The following is a 13856-nucleotide window of genomic DNA, read 5'->3' as shown; positions in this document are numbered from 1 at the left end:
GGAACCTAGATGAAAATAAGCGCCAAACATACGTTCTGTGCTTGTCATTTCAGCTATTCCGAAACAAAACTTATCAGTATTTCATAAAAAATAAAAAAAAAAATTCAGAACTATGGCAAGTTTGTTAGATCTCTGTGAACAGTACTTTGGTGCACGCGATTTTTATGAAGTTTTAAAAATTTCAAGAACTGCAAACGATAAACAAGGTAGGCGTTCATAACCTGTATGTACGAGTTACTTTTACTGGATTTAATTTTAATGTATTGTATCTGATAATTGCAATAACTGTTGTACAGTACTCTTACAATACCTTTTATGTTATTAGTGAAAAAGGCATACCACCAACTATCTCTACTTGTTCATCCGGATCGTGTTGAAGAAGACATCAAAACAGAAGCAACAGAAAAATTCAAAGTCCTTGGACGAATTCATTCAATTCTCAGTGATAATGAGAAGCGCAAGATTTATGATCAATCTGGTCAATATGACGAAGAAAGTGAAGAGGTTATGATGAGAAATTGGGCTGATTATTGGAAAACATTATTCAAGAAAATAACAGTAGAGGACATTAATAATTATGAAAAGAATTACAAAGGATCCGAAACAGAAATTAAAGATTTGAAACGTGCTTACATGGATAGTAAGTAAATTAATTTTTTTATAATAATTATTCAGCAAACAGAGCAGATACATAGAGTTTAATGACTTTTGCAGGCGAAGGAGATATGGACTACATTTTGGAATCTGTTCCATTTACTAACTGTGATGATGAACCAAGGTTACATAATATTATTCAAAATCTCATAGACAAGGGTGAAGTACCGGAATACACTGCCTTTACCCAAGAAAATGATAAGAAGAAGCAACGTAGGAAGCGTAAGGTAAGTGATAGTCCTAGAGTCATAATAAAACTATTATTTAGAAAATTGTTTCGTATTGTTTGCAAATCCTAACTCAAATACTACAGTTTTCTTGAATTTGTGTAACTGTTTGCATTACAAATTTTTAATTCAATGCATTACTGGTGACCAGCATTTCGAATTTACAATGATTGTTTACAATGATCGTTTACAATGATTATTAATATTTTTAAAATTTTTAATAAAACTAGTGTCATTCGAAATAATTCGAATAATTTCTCGCACTAAAAATCAGCGTCAAAAAACATCACTTATGGGATTATTTAGTATACTCAACATTGAATGTTTTTATCGTACGTTTCCCCTAATTTTACAACATTGAATATAAGAAAAGTATCGAAAGTGCACAGACGGCGATGCACTCGTAAATTCGATAGTGATTTCTCCCCTACCCTTGCATCTGCTACATATCGCTTCAAAGATCTGATGAGCAAGCATGCTGTGCGCTACGCTCAGGCTTCTCTATTTTTATCAATAGATAGTACTGCCTCATGATTGGAAGTAGTAGTAGTAGGAGGCGGACTTATAGTACGAGGAGCAGAGGAGGGGGAATGCTAGTAAATAAGTAAAGAGGGAACGCAAGAGCGGGTTCAGTCTACAGAACAATTAGACCGGGTCTAGCCCACTGCTAGACACACTGTAATTTTCGGCTAAAATCCCTACCACAATGACCGTAAACCATTGAGTTAGTTGGAGGATGTGCGTACAATAATGATACGTGCATGCCACGATAATATTGTAATAAAGAAATTTTAATAATAATTGAACGATCCGATGATTAAAATGGGTGCCATTGCCGGACTGTTGCTATTGACTCTTTTGTGTGCCAGTGTCGGTAGAGTGCAAGGCGAGTGCAGATATGTGGAGAACAACGATATGGTAGAGTACTCGTGCGTAGGTGGTCAGCTCTCCGATCTGAACAACCTTCCGCAATCGGTTGGAAAGATTCTCATTACAGACATGCCAATTTCTCAGATAACTAGAGACACGTTCTCAAGGTTTGGCCCCGAACTCTGGGTCCTTGGTTTGTCCCATTGCGGGGTAACGGATATCGAGCCGGACGCTTTTCGACATCTCTCGAATCTCCAGCAATTGAGTTTGGAGAACAATCACTTGACCACTGTCAAGGAATCTTGGTTCAGGGGCTTGGATTATTTAACGTACTTGGACTTGAATTACAATCAAATACACACCATTGAAGACGGCGTGTTCAAAATATTGCCCAGCCTCATAGAGCTGAGACTCTCTGGTAACCGTCTGGAATGCTTGAATATCAAGGCTATGTCGCATATAAAGTATCTGAAGAGAATGTTCCTCACCGAAAACACAGAGTTCAAGTGTCCCAATGCTGTGAGCACCTACCTAGAGAGCCGCGGGGTGCTCTTCGAAAGGGACCCTGAATGGAATAAAATACCCGACGACTTGATCAGGGTGGAAGCCCCGATCGAATACAGTATCGAGTACGAGGATGTCACTTCGACTCCAACAACGCCATTACCCACGTATCGAGAAAGACTGCATCCCACGCCACGGACACCGCGTCCCTCCATGGAATCGACACCATCTTACCCACCGCCGAGGTTCCACACTACCGAAGAAGTCGTCTATCGTCCGGATTGGAGAACCGTAACTCCGGATTGGAGAACCATGCAAAAACCAACGACGACCTCCTACGAAGACGTTCAGCAGCGTACAACGATGAGACCACCGTACGACCCGAACAGTGTCTACGTTCCCCAAAGAGTTGTTCCACCTGTCGATACAACAACGGATTCGCCACCTGACGCGAGACAGTACGACAACTTGGAACCAACCCGGAAACCTTGGCCCAGATTCCCAGAATCCACCAGCGCCACGTCCGAATTCCCGCTTTATCCGCCCCGTGAAAACGAGGACAGACGTTTCATGCAACCGTATTATCCGAGCGAAGCTACAAACCTGCCCCCATTGGCACCTGGCCCGGAAGATCGTCACGAAACGCCACCTTTAGTGGAATCTAATATCGATCACACCGCCTGGCCCGACTACAGACCCCCAGAGTATAGGTCCCCGCCAACGGTCGCCCCAGCGTTTACGGTCAACGTTCGACCTATGTCGCCAACATCGCCAGAAATTAATCAATCGGTTTGGCCAACTCCTCAGGATCGCTCGATGTCTTTAGAGAACAGTACACCTAACCAAGGAGTAGCCGCAACGAGAGTCCCGCCAATTGAGACGACCACCGACAAACCGTTACCTTATTGTCCGAATAAGAATCTATCCTCGTCGTTGGAACGGTCGTTCGTCGTGCTGGTCGCCTCGGTTCTCCTGGTTTTCCTGGAACATGTCTTTGTGGAGGGATTTTAGCTAAAAATTTTTGTTTAAGTTCACGTTAACGATAATAATCCTTCATCGACGAAATCACCTCGTTAGCGCGAATCTGCACGGGCATTTACGTTTAACGTTGTAACACGAATCGCGGTGCTAATGAAACGTTGACTGACGCTTATTCAAACGATTGATCGCGGTAATCCGAGTGGGTGATTGAAGTGCAGCTGGTTTCATCGTCTTCCCTTTGATCGCAAACCAATCTTCATCCAGTATTGGTTATCCAGATACCACAGAGCCTGCAATATCCACAATGTACGTATATGTACCGACCTATAAGAGGTCATGACCCGGGTCAGCGTTTTCCGTATGGGACTGAACGTAAAACGTAGAGTATAATTTTGGGATATTTGTTGGTCAAAGTATTTATTTAAAAAATTGTTTTAGACATTTATGTGTGCTTTGCCTAATGTTCAGATGATTTTTAACTATCACGATAGTCTTGAAACGTCCGGTGTGAGTGTCTGAACTATAATAACATCCGAAAAGTTTGGGGTTCGAATGTTTCAGCTGACAGACATTTGTAATTACATTCACAATGAATTTTATAAATACGAAGAAAGATAGGAAAATTTAATTTGAATAAATATATTAGTTTAATTTCTAGCAGTATAATAATAATGACAGCTACGCTGTTGTTAAGTCTAACTTATAATCATATAGAGCTGTGATTTCTAAACTAGGGGTGCCTTACAGTTTAATGTAGGAAGATGTGAATAATTTAAACACATATCTCTATATTAATTTAACAGCTGTAAGAATATATTTGGTGTAGAGAATAATTACGAATTAAACAAAGAAAAAGAAAAAATTGTTTTATAGCTAAAATTGTGTGAAGATTTACGAACGTGCGTTATTCGAGATGAAGTTTTTAGTCGCACGTTTAAATATGAACACGCAACAGATTAATATAGAGTAAGGTGCAGTATATGAAGAATGCATATCAACTAGTGAGACTAATTTAATTGCATTCCAAAGATCGTTTTACCGTAACGATGTAGCGGTAATTACGCAGTCTTCTTCCAAGCAATCACATGGGTCAGTCTTATGAAAACTTCATTTTATTGTCGTTTTGTCGATAAAATACACTGTATAATAAATTGTTCTTGTCAATAACAGTTTGATAATTAATTAAGAATACTTATAGATTTATAAGAATTACTTGTAACTGTTGGTAGTCGTAGTGTACATAATAATAGCACAGGGATATAAATAAATATATATGTCATGAGCAACAGCGTGAATATTAAATTCACAACTGTAAAATCAAGTAAAAAGAGGGTACAAATTAAACTGCTGTTAGACAGGATTTGAACCTCAGCCACATGACTGATAGTTCAGATACTCACACCACACACTCACACCATTATGGCGATCGAACATCAACAGTAGTGTTTCTAAAAATTTACTTTCGAGAAAAATTTTTAGCGGACCTGCCATGATAGTTATAATATATTCTGTTATTAGTTTAATAGAAATACATCTAGTAATTTGAGCATAACTGTTGTAGTCAAACGAAATAAGCAAATGAAAGGGTATTTGATAAGGAAATAAAACAAAACCAATTTTTTATTAAGGTTTGGAGGTTTCTGGAGTAGAATAATTCCTTAATTGCACGAATTAAAAATTTTCCACGTAAAATTGCAATCTTTCCGCGAAACGTGCGACCATCGAGGTGTCGAATCATAGTGTTAAGGGTTAAGAAGAGGGTGAGGCATGAACTATAGTCACTCCATTGGTTAAGTGGACATAAACGTTCGAGGCGATTTATTTTTCTAAAAACAGTTCGCTCGCTAAATACATTCGAAGTTCGGTTCCGCCCAGAAGGCGCGCGCGTTCAGGGTTGCAACCCTCGTCGGTTCGAACCAGTAATTAATTAACCAAGTCCATAAATTCGCGAGATCGTTGATAAAAACGCGGCAGAACGTTGTGCAACGTTGTTTGCGAATTAGAGGAGCGCCGAATACGATTTATGCGATAGCGCGATGCTGAATATCAATTGAAAGTAACAAGCAACGAGGGCCGCGAAGTATCCGGCGTGGTAATGAAATAATTACTAATGTCGTCCAATCTAATGGGTGTTATGTAACGACCTTGACCAGCGCATCTGATCAAGATACCCTGGTTTCTGCGATACTGCGTTTTGTCAGCTAAACCGAGCAGAAACGTACGAATGCGCGCGCATCGAAATTGTTCGATGTCAAGTTCGCGGGGCTTTTCGTGTTCCCGCCCCGGCAACAGGTGTACCATTTTCATCAGACGCTCGTACCAACTGTAAATAGCGGACAGGAATTCGAACGACCTCGCGAGAGTCTCGAAGCGCACCGATTTAAGTTCGTTCTAGGTTTGGGGCCACGGCGTGACACACATTTACACCTTTTTTTATTATAACTCCCACATTTTGTAATAAAAATTAAACTTTATACGATAGTAGCGCACAGAGTAAACGAATCTTTTACTGCTGTATTTTCTTACCTAAAGATATTTGTACAGTTCGATAAGAATGTACTTATAGTCGAGGATGCGGCAATATTCTTCAATCACAAAAGAACTTGTTGCTCGAATAATTACAAGAATATTAAATGGTGCCAATTTTATGTAGAACTTAATCGATCGTTGATAACGCGCCATTTTGTTGTATGTTTCTCGACCATCCTTCGAGTAATTTAAATATTTCTTTACAATAAAACTCATCGCCTTATTTATTAACGAAAATCCAGATTGCGTGCACGTTTATTTTTTCGGTGTTTCTGAACGATTTTCCCATCGAGAAAATTATTCCATTGACGAAATAAGTAAAAATCTGGTCGAGGAATTCCAACCAAGATGCAATAATTCTTGTTCGGTCGTTAAACGTATATGGGGTGGTGGAAAACAATTCCTTTTCTAAATACGAGTGACGGCCATCTTGGTGTTGAACTTAACCTAAAAAAATATAAACGATAAACAGATACGAAGCGACTGTTGGTTGTTAATAGTGTACCATAATGGAGTATCGCCTCGAAGCTTAATTCGCGCAAAATTCCACGGCGATGACACGGTACGAAGGGAATTCGTTGCGCAACAATTGCCTCGAACCCAATGGACCGTTTCAATTATTTCGTGATTCGGATGATTTCCGGAGCGTCAGGCTCGCCGCCAGATGTGTCGCTGAGTCTGGTCAGCGGGTGACAAAGTAATTCAAGGTTGCGGAAGCACATCGATCCGTCGATCTTACGCGCGTATGCACGTGTGTGCATACCATTTGCACGCAGATATTTTGGCACGACTCTGGTTCGTAAATAGCCCGTGTTATAGAATACAAAGCACGTAACGTTATAAGGGGGACGAGGAGTTAGAAACGAAAGATAAATATCACGGAATTAGATTCGCAAGGAGAGATTTATAGTCAGACATGAGCAAAATCTTGCTCTAATAATAGATTACCAACAAAACGAACGATCGAACAGTAACATTTTTAAACATTGTGAAATATTTCATTCTGTAATTGAAACTTTTATTCTTATTCGTCGAAAGAGGAATAAATTCCATCCCTTATTCGTTATTCGAAATTTTAGGTCATTTGCCTATAATGGAACAAAGTGTAATCTAACGATTTACGATTATGATTACAGAGTTTTTGCATCAACTTGTACAAGACGGTTCGTTATAGATTCCTGTTGCTATGTATGTGCAAAATATTAAATGCAATAGATAAATAATTTTGGAAACATAAATAATCAAAGTAGTGTAATTTATAGTAGTAAGCAAATTTATTTTATTTTATTTTATTTTTATTATTAATTGTGATTTTCCACGAAGCACAGTCTGGGAAACGTTGATATAGACTAAGAATATCAATCTTTGTCAATGAAATATCCGTGGTGCAGATGACAGAAATATGCAGTTTATATGTTGATAGTTTCTTTTGAAATCGTCGTAATGATGTGTACAATGTCGAATCGTTGACATAAATATATTAAAAATATTGGAAGTATCGTACTTGACCCAAATGTATCATAATTCTCTTAGAAACAGAGAAATATTTTTGGCAACAGCTTTTCAAGTCCCGTTAATAAATGTTGTGCAAGAATGTGTCAGTTTTTATTTTTAACGTAGGTTTCTCACCCTGATTTGATCAGGATTGCCGAATAATTATTTGGTACTTGGTAGCTGATCGGTGACTACATTCAATATTAAATAATAAATACACGAAATGGATGATACTTTTAATTTATAAAATAAAATAAATTCTTATTTTATTCTCTTATGTTTTTTTATGTCTTGCTCTCCGAATCTGAAGAATTATACATTTCTTATATTTATTATTTAAAATTTTACAAGCAAAAGAATGAACTTATCTTTATTAATTTACATCAAATGTTTCAATTCAAATGACACTTATTTTATTATAACACTTTTTGCAAAATTAATTGTATTTAATACGTGTGTCAAGAAGGGGGTGATTCTACACGAAAGAAGCAAATCGAAAATAAAGAATAAAATTCGTTTCATTTGTGGCTTTGTTTTCGAGAATGCGATATACTCTATCGGATAAAGTATTACTTGGACTTCAGCACAAGTAGAAACAGGGAGTAATGGACAGACGCGCCAGACAAATCATACGTATGTCGCATGCGTATTCGACAAATTTTCAACTTATTTGTTCACGGTTGTACTACGAATACTAGCATACCGTGCATACTATTACATATCAATCACATTAATTTTTCGAAAGAAGTAAATAAGTTTGACAACAACAAACAAGCAAGTATTTTTACGTAATTTTAGTCTCATTGTGTCTTGTGAACGAATTAAAGTGTTCAAAATGTCAAAAGTATTCTCAAATCGCGTAAGATATTCATTTCGTATACAATATGAAGTCAACAATAAATTCAGTAGTACGTAGATGCCAAAAGTGTCTCAACAAAGGCGAGTGTCACTTTGAAATGTAAACATAGGTATATTCAACAGCATTTACATCACATTTCATATTTTTGTTATAACCTCTTAACAAAGCATTTATGGATTTTTTTATTATATAATGTTTTAGTCTTAGTTTTACTTGTAGAACACACTGCTGAAATGTATATGGGAAATAACTTAGGAGGTTGTTTTGTAGGCCAAGATAGTAATGAAAAACAAAGATTTTATTTGTATCATATTTTAGCCCTAAACTGTTGCCCACCTGTAAATAAACACTGTGTATATTTGGTGGACTAGATTCAAATTATCAAGCACATAAATTGCTCTGTTTATGGAGTCAGCGCCCTGAACATAATTATGACAGAGTTTGCATAACGAAATATGTCAGTTTAGTTATTTATCTTTCTAAAATTAGAAATATAATAAGCATCTAATATTTTTATGTAGTAACCAAGTCTTGCAAAAGTAGGTTGAAGTGAAAGTTCAAATTCTTTTCTTTCTTTCCTTTGTGAGTGTAACGTGCAATTTTTAAACCTTTTAGTATAATAATAACGTGCATCTAAAAATGATTCGATTCAGTGTATATCATTCGTATTAATTTAAATAGTTAAAATCAATTTTTCTTGATTTATGGCGATGGTAAAAGTATGTTGTCTAGTATGGAGTACTTTTTAATTATTAGGCAACTTTATTTATTCCCCCTTTGTGTTTATTTGTTTTCGACGACTCGGAGAATTTTAACGATATGCGGACCTCAATTCTCTATGAATTGCATGCTGGAAATGATTTACTGCCCACTAGAATCTTGTAACCGCGCGTATCTTAAACTTGGAAGTATTTATTATACGATACTCCGTGTTTAATATGTACACCATAATATGCGACTGACTGATGCAATTCAGTTGACACTAACGATACGTCAATAATAATTTTGCATTTATACGGCTACCAAGTGGCAACTACGTATTTTATTTCGAACGGAAGTTGTCGCCGGTGGATAACTCACTTATTGATCAATCCACGTGCGGGAAAAGTTTATTACTTGGCGTCCAGATCAAACTTACTATCTTTTATTACTTTTCGCAAGTTGAAATTACTTTACAAGTAGAATCAATAAATTTTATAAGTACAAAGTGCCGACACAATTATAAAAACAATTGTACAAACCTAAATTTAATAAGATGGATGATACTTCTATTTAGAAATTAAACGTCAATGTCAGCTGAAGTAATTACAAGTAATTTTATGTTTTATATTTTGTTAATAAATTTAAAATAAATATAAATGAACTTATTTCTACCGAAATTCAATACTTTGGGTTATTCTGGTTACGTTTATCAATCGATTACAAAAGTATTAATAAAATAGCCAATCATTGCCCAACTCTTGAGACGATGTGAAACTCGTGTCGTGCAGACTCTTAGTTTTGCCCTCGTGACTCGAAAACTAATACAGCGAATAATGATTGTCATCTCGTGACTCATGAATTAAAGAAACAGCTTACAGATGACACATCGCATATCCGTCAACAATCGATTCCTAATATTACTCTCTCGCCTTGAAAATCACCAGCATAGGCAGGGTATTCAAATGTCTTCGCGCTGAAGGGTTAATAATAGTTCCGTCGGTGCTTGACATTTGGACCGTATAGATCAAAGCTCTTTAAACTATGAATCGCGATCAAACCAGCGATTGCTACGAGGAAATTTTGTCGTTCCTCCCCCGCTCGTTATAACGAAGCTCGACTATATTTTCCCTAAAAAAGAATAAGAATATATCTAAACGTAAAATAACGAATTAGCAATCGTCAAGATTGCGCGGTAAAGAAAACAATAGATTTTTAGTAAAACGCATAGAAGATTATTTCAGTATATTTTATTGCTAGTACGAAATATTTCGCGCGAGAAACGGATGCTCCCGAAAAGTTCGTGGAAATGTTTACGATTTGGTCATCCTTCGCGTAAAAGAGATTTCGCAGTTCACGTTTGCCGATGATGTTCCCTATTCCTAGTGACCTACTCCATAATCCGGCGCTGAGGAAATTCCGTTATTTATAATTTCTGGCAAGTACGTCTAAGAGGCATCCTAATGTTAGGCCCGTTGCACAACGCTTCAACGAAATTCTGAATGCACCCGATTATTAGAATCACGTTCGATCGAGCGAAACAGCTTTTTCGAAGTCAAAGGATCGATACCTTTCGTTCGACTGTGACTCGTTCATCCTGTTGCAATTCAACGGCTTCGAAACTTAAGCGCGATTTCAAGAACGCTCGATCGGAGGAAAATTTATTCTCGTTGTGTTGACATCATTAGTATTTTCAAACAAACATGCAAAGCAATTTATCTTGTTAAACGAACGCATGGCATCTCGTGCCGAACTATGCTCGCGAGACGATATTTCGTTGGACACGCGTGAGTGAATGCAGTTTAGTCCTTGATCTAAAAATACGATCTATAATCGTGAGTTTTTAAGGAAAAATGTTCTACAAATCATGAAATCCTCTATTAAAATTCGAACATGTAAAATATTAAGGGGGTATTGTTGTCTAGACTGTTATTGTTTCGACCTCTTTTGTGATTTTTTTTTTAATGGTATGTAGGCTGTTTTGTACTGAGATTTTGTAGATATATTTATTCAACTTATAAGTATGTACAGTATTTTTTTCATAAAAAAATATTAAAAATTGTGGGAGTTATAACTTCTTGTTTAATGGCTCTTCTGCAAAAGGTGCTCCACTGACTTCTACGATTAGCGTTCCAGCCAATCCGCTAATCTTAAGGGGCTAAAGTATCTTCATTAGAAAGGGTGTAGTTACAGCAGGAAGTAGGGAGACCAGGGAGACCAGGCCAGTTTAAAAAAAAACGCATTTAAACAAGAACTTATAACTTTCATAAATTTTAATATTTTTGTACATACTTAGAATCCACGCAGCTATATTATTTTTTTTTATGAAAGCACTATTTCTGGGTCTGTTCTTACTTCACTATCCAGTTAATCGTATACCTATAATTCTCGAATACCTTGTTTGATACGAACTATTATTATTCAGTGAGAACCAAAATTTTAAACTAAACCGGGCATGAATTAACAAAAAATCTATCTTAGGATTAAAAACGGTGATACTTTGTATGCTTTACAAGTTACCCACATTTTTATTGTAATATTGTAAATTACTCGAACAAATTGTTGCTCGCCTCTAGCATACGCGTATTTGACGTTCGTGTCTCGATTTTGACGGGCATGGAAATAGAAACAGGCGCGGGAATCCATTGAATCGTGGAGTCGAGCGTTTATCGTGTTTCATTATAGATCGCAAAATTATATGGTTGGCACGTTGCCTTTGTTACTTTAAACAATACGTTAAAAAAACCGTCGAACGAACATAGGGCGTTGTCGAACGTCTATGGAATCTGCGAGCCCTCGTTAAAATTAACTCCTCTTAACCGACGAGTTGCGAGTTAGGAGTCTCTGATGATAATCTGGAGGATCGGCGTATGGCTAAGATCGAAAATAGAGTTACGTGTGTCACGAATGTGGTAGTGGTAATTAATTACATTAATAAGGGCGCCTGCGAGCTGCACAGCCGTTCACCCTCTGATTTATCGATCTCTTCATATTATCTGCTGGCTAATGATCGAATTCCTTCTTCATGTAGGTCAAGTGTGGTGTTAGCTTATCGGATGGAAAACAGTCTGCACGAGTTTCTACAATTTACAATTACAATAATAGCAATCATAGACGCAATGATTTTTCACGTAATAGTTTGTACAAGTATTCTTGATACCATTGTTTGAACGATCATTATTTTCTACTGCAAAACTTGTCGTCGTACGATTATCATTGCGTTTCGACGTAGAACTATGATTACCGTTCTTGGATCATAAGAAATTAGTACAAAAGACACTCTTCTGCCGTCTATTGGCAAACATTTAAAAGTGTACATAAATTAATGTGTAAAATTCATTACATAACTTGCACGTTTAGTTTTTAAGGTATTTTAATTATTATAATATCAAAGTAACCACTGAATCGTGGATAAATATACATAAGTAAGTAAGTCATTTATATATAAAAAATTGAAAATTTTGTCTCTTACTTCATCTTTTTATATTTTTATATATTGGTTAAAAACTCTGTTACTTTTTGATAATGTTGTGTTTAAGGTTTCATGTGCTTGATCAGGACAAGAAATTATAGTCAAAACGTCATGGAAAGAACAAGTTTTTGTTGGATTTTTCTTACTATCAGTTAACGTTTTTTTTTTTTTTTACACTTCAATACTTATAAATAAATTCTTCAACGATAGAACAGGAAGTGTCATCACAATATTGACAACTATGTATCACGGATCGGTATCAGTTAAAATTTTTTAAGTAAACTAGTTTGCCCCTAAAGACGTTCCTACAAAGGATGAGTTTATGGTAAATTAGCTAACCGAGTAATGTTTTCTTTTGCAGTGGGCTAAAGAAGCACAAGAAGCTGAACGTTTAGAAAAAATGCTAAAAATCGAAAACGAGGAAAACGCAGCTGCCAACAATTTAGCACTAGTGATTCAAAGTCGCAACGAGGCTCGAGCAAGTCAGTCCGATAAATTCTTCGACTCCTTGATCGACAAATACGCAAAGAAGGCGGAGAAAGCAACGAAGAAGAAATCCACGCCCGCAAGAACCTCAAAAACTACAAAAAAAACAAAAAAGAAGGCATAGAATAGCGCACATTTATACAGAAATGTCCCTCCACATCGGAATATCATTGCAATTTTTGTAACTTAATTATTACTTACCATAACATGCGTATCATTGTGTATAATTATTATTTTTATGAGAAAACGATCATATTTAAGTTTTGTAAATTCAATTAAATACATCGATAGTGAAATTTATTTGTAACTACATAACTACTTAATGTTCAAATATAAATCTTGAATACACAGACTTTCAAAGTTATTGTCAGGTAAGTCCGAAAGTTCGATTTTATTTTTGAGGAATTTTGATACAATGGAAATGGAACACGCTTTAGTATTTTGAACGATGATGCACTAACCTTTATTACCTATACCTTCTTCTCATCTTACAGGTCCTTTTTTTATTCGGTGTACAAAAGAACACCGCTTGTGACGCAAAAAAGCTGACTTCTTTTTTGACGTCATCTCTATTATTATTCATTTTTTCCTTTGAGACAATTTTTAAAAGTTAAAAATAAATGATAATTAGTGGGCGTAATATTACAGTCGAGATATACGAGTAGACCTTACACCTTATGGACTTTCGTGGTCCAATTTGACTGCCATACTGGAGTGAAAATTCCGTGGTGATTGAATACCTACAAAAAAGTATTAAAAAACATTTCCGTAGAGTGTCAAACAAATTTATTAAAACTCAGAAACAAATTTTTAAGAAAAATCGATAGGGAGTAGGTGGACAAATTTTACGACAAAATTAAAAAATTTCAAATCGTTCTAAAAAAATTATTTTTGGCTGTAGGAGTCAATTGCAATCATTTTTGGTGAATAGACATACCCTTGAAATCCTACGCACATTCGAGAAAAAAATTCGGATAAGTGTCCAAATTTTTCGGCGAAAAAAAAAAATTTCAAATCGTTCAAAAAAAATTATTTTCAGTTGCGGGGGTCAATTACAATCACTTTTGGTGAACAGACACAC

The 13856-nt window shown here is 36.2% G+C and overlaps 1 protein-coding gene across 2 annotated transcripts; it reads left to right on the top strand.

Annotated features, from left to right (window-relative positions):
* Positions 1-13123, top strand: LOC143346159 (dnaJ homolog subfamily C member 9). Of its 2 annotated transcripts, XM_076773971.1 has the most exons (4): positions 1-206; positions 326-640; positions 715-881; positions 12651-13123. In XM_076773971.1, exons 1-4 carry the CDS (start codon positions 113-115, stop codon positions 12897-12899), a joined length of 825 nt encoding a protein of 274 aa, XP_076630086.1. In that variant the 5' UTR covers positions 1-112; the 3' UTR covers positions 12900-13123. The 2 variants fall into 2 exon arrangements, with proteins under 2 accessions (XP_076630086.1, XP_076630085.1); XM_076773970.1 differs by lacking the exons at positions 1-206; positions 326-640; positions 715-881 and adding an exon at positions 1499-3542 and having other exon boundaries at positions 12651-12791.
* The last annotated feature ends 733 nt before the right edge of the window (positions 13124-13856 follow it).

The sequence above is a fragment of the Colletes latitarsis genome, chromosome 10, assembly GCF_051014445.1.
Source record: "Colletes latitarsis isolate SP2378_abdomen chromosome 10, iyColLati1, whole genome shotgun sequence".
NCBI classification, from domain to species: Eukaryota; Metazoa; Arthropoda; class Insecta; order Hymenoptera; family Colletidae; genus Colletes; species Colletes latitarsis.
Note: the sequence above shows the minus strand (reverse complement) of the source record. Positions and strands in the feature narration are given on the sequence as shown.